Raw genomic sequence first — 7436 nt, forward strand, 5'->3', positions numbered from 1 at the left:
CAGGTGTACTGACCGTACCGTAACGCTTTGGAGGACGACGAAGTGGAACTTAGCTGCCCAGCTTTTGCCAGATTAAGATTTAAACACCTCGGCTTCTATTTAACTAAAACTTTTGAGAAACTCCCTGAAGTGGACAACATCTGTCCTCTGACCTTATTTTGAGCTCCTGTATTTTCCTTAACTTCACACGGATTACCTGTAGTTGCCGTTTTAGGAATAATCTACAATGGCACTTGAACCGGAGTGGATTCATCAATATCCACTGGAGAAGGGCATGTCCAAGAAAAAGTTATTGCAAATGCAGTCACGAATATTCAGCACGAAGCTTAAGGCGGTGTAGGCGATAGAACTCTCCGAAAACGGCATGCAACTCCAGATTTCTGGAGTGTGTTGTAGCTGCTACGTAGCCCTGTCTAGCTCAATCGCTGTCGTCAAGCTCAACTTACGTTAGACTAAGGAAACGTGTGGTTCCAACAGGGTCGAACCAGAGGGACAGGGTGTTAGTTGACTTTAAGTGGGCGTGTTATAGGTGGTTGAGGTCATTTGGGGTACGCTCAATGTCTGCGTTCTGCGACGGGTGGTGATTGTACTCCTCATAGGACGGGTGTTAATGACGGTGGTAACAGTCTCCCTGTGAATAGTATTTATTGCCTGTCCATACAGTGTTGAGGCCAGTGCGTACGTAGTTCTGCACCTCGTCCTTCAGTATGCCTAGGCGGAGGTTGGGTCTCAAGCAAGTGCCTGTTTGGGTGCTCACTTCTGTAGTATCCTACTAAGAACTGCTTACTGAGCGTGATGTTGTCATCCCTTACTGAAAGCATTTAGGCCTCACTATCAGCTGATATTCTGGCGACATCATAGTGCATCCCGTGGCTATCCAGAGTGCTGTATTTTGACAGGTCCACTGCGTCCGAATCGCTTCCGATGATCACAAAGGCACTGCATAGCTTAGAAGTGACAACTGCGGTTGTGTGCTCTGAAAAAAGAGTAGGCTATCGAAGGTTACCGCGAGGATTTTAGGGTTGTTCACTGGCAGAATTGGTACGCCGTGGACACTCTCGTCCAGGTGGTGAAAATGGTTGCTGAGGATTTCGTAGAGAGGGTTAGGATATTACTTGCAGTAAAAAATCGAGAAAGTGCGGAGATGAAGCTGGGGGAGGACACCGCCCTGTGGAACCCCTTGTCTAACATGTTCCAAGGCAGAACGGAGGCAAGTGTGCTTTCTATTTGCGTGGAATGACATGCGATGTCGAACGCCTAAGGCAGTTCGAACGCTTCTAGGACTGTTCTCTCACAGGGGCGGTTTCGGTTAAGGCCACGAGTTATCTGGTTGTTTATGGCGTAAAGTGCATTGGTGGTGATGTGCACTTAGCGGAAGGCATGCGTATGTTTCGCTTACGCCAGGTGATACGTGAAGTGTGGCGATCGAAACTTGTTCAGATTGGTGAATTTTTGAATCTTTTGAAACTTTTTCTAAAAACCTTTTATATTTGCACAGTAGCCGTTAGATATTTATCTCTTCAACGTTGCATTGGTGATAAATTGAATATTTTCTAGTACATATCATTGGGATCTTTACGTAACGTATTTTGTTAATCAAATTCCAATACGCTGTAATTGCCACTTTCATGAACATGCATGTATGTTCATATGTTCGCAGTTAGGCTAATAACGGTCAATTGTTAATTGCTAACAAAATATAACCGGTTTTTATTTTTAAAATCATTCCGGCAAAGTTATAGTATCAGATTTGTTGTACTTAGTAAATATTACCAGCATTTGCACAGTAGATAAAGGTGGCTTAGTGGGTAACAAAAGGTCATAAGCAATTAAATTTATGTTACAATGGAACACAGGTGTCTACTGGTATTTTGTTTAGTATCATACACATATGTATTCCTTTGTGAATTAAGGTAAATATTTACTTAGATATGTACATACTACACGTATAGACTTTTGTAAAACCAAATCAATTTAATTTAACCAAAAATCATATAAAACACCGCTCAAGCTATGAAAAAGAAATTTTCTTCAATCAAAATTTCTTAACTCAACAACGGCAAAATTGTAAGCGCATATATTCTGATTCTGAGCTGGATTCTAAACATTAGAGAATAAATTAATGAACTCTTAAAAAAAAATTATGATTTTGTATTTTAATATAAGGCCTTTATATGTGAAAATAAGACCTTACATTGCAACCTTTACTAACTAAATACAACAAACCAGACCACAGATATCTAATAAGCTGCACTGACAAAGTAGGCAAAGCAAATTGCCTTGATGTAAAAAATCCCCTATGTTAATTTCCTCTGAATGAAAGTTTAACTAAGTGTTGAAATATGTACTCAACAAGAATACGAAGAAGGTGCATAAAGAGTTGCACGGTGAGTTGCAAAATCCAAAGTACACATTCTGTAGTATAATTAAATCGATGATTAAAGCCCAAACGCTGTGAGACTGTTCTTTGGCCTTTCTAGTACTCGATGTATGTACATACGTACATATGTACATATGTATGTATGTATGTAGTTGAACGTGATATATATTTCAACACGTATTTAAATGTAATTATAAATTTAACGGCGCTCATTGGAATAGACAGATATGCATACACAATATTTAATGTACATGGTTAAATTCATTTGAAAATTAACATTTTAATTATAATTGATGATATAATCTTTGTAGTTTGATGGAAATAACACTGGATTCGCTTGAAATGGATTTAAGTACAGATAGAAATTTATTGTTGAAAAAAACAAAATACATATGTATATTTTATATAATTTGCAACTTTTCCCTGCGCACTGAAATATAAGAAATAACGCCAGTTAATTGTACATAACTTTTTCGAAATATAAATGTCATTTTTATTTTTATAGTACATACTTATATATGTATGTATGTGTACAAAGAACAAGATACATACATATGTTAACGAAAAACGTCATTTTACTTAATTGATACTCTAAATATACATATATAATTTCAGTATTTGTTTAATAAATTTAAACAAAATATCAATACTTTGAGTACAATCTAATGCATTCCACAGTACGTATACAATCTATTACAACATATGTATATGTATGAATTTTGTTTTCCTTTACATGTCTGCTACTTTTTTCTATATTTAATTCCATTTATACGTGCAACTATCGGGGAGTTCACGATTTATAGCAACTTCACACCTAAAATGCTACAAATCGTGAACAACCCTAATGTATTTCTAATTACATTATCATTTTGATGTACTTTTCTTCATGTGAACATTTTTATGTATTTATTAACTTAAGTAATATTAGATTTATTTTCTATGTTTTGCTTAAGTTATTGTATGTATTGTCAGTATAAAAACGTTTGGATCTCTTCTTATGGGCATTTGTGTGCACACTTAATATAATTTGTATTGATCAAAAATGCGCGATACATACATACATAATTTAATGTATTTAAGGAAGTAGAAAATATGCATATGAATACCAGTAAAAAATAAATTTGAAAGTGTGTACAACTCCAGCGTGCTTCTATGCGCAATTCCGCGCACAATTTAACTAGCATTACAGTAAATTACCTCCTATAACATTGTATACAAATGTAAATGCTACTAAAAAAAATTTGATATGCTATACAAAATTTTGCTATATTTTTGTTTAATGTTGTATGTGTGTATTTTACAATTACACTTTCACTAGTTATTGCTAACAATAAAGAAGGAATATGCTGCGCATTGTTGGGAGGGACTCAAGAAAAGTTGTGCAAACAAATTTTTAAACTTATAAATTTTTTTCTGTTTTCGTGAATGTATGAAAGCTACTAACTAAATGTCTTCTAATAAAAGTCCTGGCAAAAGTCGAGGTTTACAGTTCGTAAACTTATTAAGTACATGGTGCGTATGTATAAATAAAAATTTACGCAAATTAAAAGTAAAATTTTTTAAATACAAAAAAAAAATACTACAGACATTAATAATAAATGTACATAAATACATATGCGCGTAAAATAAAAGTGACTAAACTTAATGGAGGGTTGATAAAATAGAGTGTACTAGAAGTACATTATGAAAACAACAAGTTTATATGTCCACAAGTCTGTAGAATTTCTATGTGTATATGTTTGTAGTGCTCAACACTACTAATTATGCCTCACCAAACCTGCTCCACAGATACCCTGCACATGTACATTTATTTTTAATTTATGCATTTGTGCATTTCTTGCGCGTCTTTGATGCTTTTGCATAAGCATATCTCATTTGCTATCATTTCGGTCTAATTTTTTCATACATATACTTTTGCAAGTGCTTATTATCGGGCACCGTCAATTTGCGCTTTTGATATTCAAATTGAGCCAAAGCAAATTCATACAAGTCATTTTCCATTTGCCAGATTTTCGATTTCTGTATAATGCTGATCGTATCAGCGTTCGGGGCAATCTTCCATGACGTTTGACGCAAATGTGATTTGTTGGAATGTTGATAGTGCTCGCGGAAACCGTGAAATATACTGTAAGAGCGCAAGTAACAATGGCATTTTATCTTATTGTGATTTTATGGTACTAGCTTTCTGTAAATGTACTTACCGTGGCAAAGAACGCTCAAGCAAATCGACAAAATTTTCCATTTGCTCAGTGACACCGACCAGAAAATATTCATTCACCAGATTATGCTTTGCTTGATTTAATGCCCATTCACTGCCGGGTTCCCTATAAAATGAATTAAGGCCGGTATTATCACTTGCGAAGCGAATGAATTTGGCGAAGCGAACGGTTTGGCGAAGCGAATGGATTGGCGAATGCAACTTAAATATGCATTAAGAGTGTTCGCTTTTACCAGCTTGTGCAAGTTCTTTGCATCGCAAACACTTTTAATACCTTCTCTGCATTTTAATTCGCTTCGCCAAACCGTTCGCTTCGCCAAAATCATTCGCTTGGCAAGTGATAATACCACCCTAAGAATTTTTATAAAGTACGAATCCCATTTGTTTGCAAAAACAGGGCTAGAATCGTAACAGTCGTGAACGAGCAACTCGTCACGTAAAAATGCATATTTCGGATTATAACAGTCGTGAACGTACTCTCGTAATTCGGTATACGAGGCGAGCAGTACTTTCACGACTGTTATAATCCAAATATGTATTTTTACGTGACTAATTGCTCCTTCACTTCTGTTACGATGCGAGCCCAGGCTGCTTACCAGCACTCGGCTGCATGTCCGCAAAAGAATGGTATTTGCAGCCACATGTTCTTTGGATCACAGTCTGGTTGTTTCGACAATACGCACTCATCGAAAGTCTAGCAAGGAAAATGTCATTAGAATAAAAAAAATTATATAATTGCATATAGAAAAGAGAACTTACAATTTTATTACCCGCCTTTTTACGTACTAAATTCGGACGATAATTATCACCATAGCGTAGAAAATAATAGTATGAAACTAGCCTATCCAATGGCTTACGAACTATATTTATATAAATAGGTTTGTGCGCAATTTGAAATCTATAAAACAAACAAACGCAATATAATCAAAAAATTTATATTTGTATACACCGCATTAGCTACTTGGAAAAGTCCAAAAATGCCATATGACCATGATAGAGAGCTGGAATAAAAAGTGATAAATTGTAAATAATAGCACAGAACTTAGTTACTTTACAAGCACACTTACCAGGCTTCATTTCATGCCACTTAGTGACATTACGCACAAAAGTAATCTTCGAAAAAACCAATCAAATAATGTTGTTAAAAGTAAGACTGTTTGTCAACACTACTCACCTGATTGGGCAGCGATAATACATGCATATTTGCTGTCACATTTATATGCAAGACATGAAATTTATTACGCTTGCACAAATCATAAGCGATGTTGACAAAACTTGTCGAGCCCGTTTTGGGCACCCGATTGTATAGCACTACTAATTCTTCTTCATAGTTGAAGTTATCCAATGATAAAGTGCCTGGGTGAACATGGTTTGAACCACTATTAACTGTCGTTGCTATTTTGCCCAAAGGTTTGATAGCTACAAAAAAACTCAAAATATACTTTTTTCACATCTGCATAATACATATTTACCATATTTACACTCACCATTGTTCCATGTCTCCTCTATGCGCACCTCAGATGACCAAATGAACCAGTAAGTGCCCAACGCTAGCAAACAAAGTGCACTGAATGCAAACCAATGCAAAGGCTTCCAGCCTATCAGCATTTTCTTGAGTTTTTTATGCCAACACAATAGCCACTTCATTATTAGCAACAACAACAACAAACGCTTTTCACTACTTTAAAGCATGTGCTGCCGTGTATTGCCCTCATTTTTGATTGCATCCGCGTGTCTGTGCCAAACTTGAACACATTTAAAATTTCTTAAAATACTTAGTCCTTGCTAAATTTAACAATTTGTGAAATGAAAGCAGCTGGTATGCTTTGAAATTCACAAACACCCTTTACTCCTAGAATACAAAAGGTCAGCTGTTTTTGATTAAAAGAATGACCGAATGAAATCCACAGAGCTGCCAGATGGAGGTTTTCGGAAAGATTTTAGATGAATACTCGGCTGAAAAGGGTATCTAAACGATTTTTTGTCCAATCTGTATTGCCGATCGTTCGAATGTTCCTCTGTCTCTTTTTACATGAGCCGGCATGGACAGAGAACGAGAGCACGCTCAAAGAGAAGCAGTGCTCGACCTCCCCTCACCTCTTCATCCTCCGTCTCGCCGAATCTGAGACCGAGAAAGCGGGCGATATTGCTTCTGGTGACAAGGTCGTCAGGTTGGATAAGCATGTGATTAGGTTTTTTGTGTTATGATGATCTTGAGAACTTACTGGTCAGTTGTTTGGCGATAGATAGCTGTTAAGTATGTGACACCAGTCATAACAGAACTTTTATAGGTTGCATTGGGTCCCAGAAGTTCCAGTTTCCCAGTATTGATAGGTGGCTTTCGAACGTCTAGCAAGTTGTTTAGGGTATTAGGGCTTATATTGATAGCATTGCAATCATCATTTTCGTGAAGCTCAACTAACGGTATAGATAGATCAATATAGAGGTATGCACTGCGACCAAGATATCTCTTGTGTATATAGTACGCTCAGGAAACGTGTTGTTTCGACGGGGTTGGATCAAAGGGATAGTAGTACTAACGGAATGGGTTTAAGTGGGTAGGTGAAGAGATGGTTGGTGACGTGAGGGGACCCGTCCGAGGTCAGGTGTGTATAAGCACTGCATATAGTAGATCCATTGTACCCTCAGCTTATCACAACACTGAATCCAGCCCAAAGGAATTTTAGAATATATCCCAGGAATATTTGATATGTCGAGATCGAGTCTGGATAGGAACTAGTTCAGACGACTACAATATCCAGACCTTAACTGGGCCAGAGTAGAGTCTGGATAAGAACTAGTTCAGACGACTACAATATCCAGACCTTAACTGGGCCA

The 7436-nt window shown here is 36.9% G+C and overlaps 1 protein-coding gene across 1 annotated transcript; it reads right to left on the reverse strand.

Annotated features, from left to right (window-relative positions):
- Positions 1 to 3988: 3988 nt before the first annotated feature.
- Positions 3989 to 6560, reverse strand: LOC108373920 (heparin sulfate O-sulfotransferase-like). Its single transcript, XM_017629858.1, has 8 exons — positions 6086 to 6560; positions 5773 to 6017; positions 5666 to 5711; positions 5560 to 5599; positions 5358 to 5496; positions 5195 to 5292; positions 4582 to 4704; positions 3989 to 4505 (listed from the first exon to the last, which is right to left on the reverse strand). Exons 1-8 carry the CDS (start codon positions 6243 to 6245, stop codon positions 4262 to 4264), a joined length of 1095 nt encoding a protein of 364 aa, XP_017485347.1. The 5' UTR covers positions 6246 to 6560; the 3' UTR covers positions 3989 to 4261.
- Positions 6561 to 7436: the final 876 nt, after the last annotated feature.

Source organism: Rhagoletis zephyria, unplaced genomic scaffold (genome assembly GCF_001687245.7).
Source record: "Rhagoletis zephyria isolate East Lansing unplaced genomic scaffold, Rhagoletis_zephyria_1.1 Rzeph_scaffold_07149, whole genome shotgun sequence".
Taxonomy (NCBI): Eukaryota; Metazoa; Arthropoda; class Insecta; order Diptera; family Tephritidae; genus Rhagoletis; species Rhagoletis zephyria.

Excerpts from the sequence above, each read along its gene's own strand:
- LOC108373920 (XM_017629858.1), bottom strand. The coding sequence starts at position 6,245 with ATGAAGTGGCTATTGTGTTGGCATAAAAAACTCAAGAAAATGCTGATA. Across the intron at positions 5,293-5,357 it reads AAAAGGCGGGTAATAAAATT|ACTTTCGATGAGTGCGTATT; the intron begins GTAAGTTCTCTT and ends TTTCCTTGCTAG. Across the intron at positions 4,506-4,581 it reads CTTGAGCGTTCTTTGCCACG|TATATTTCACGGTTTCCGCG; the intron begins GTAAGTACATTT and ends GCGCTCTTACAG.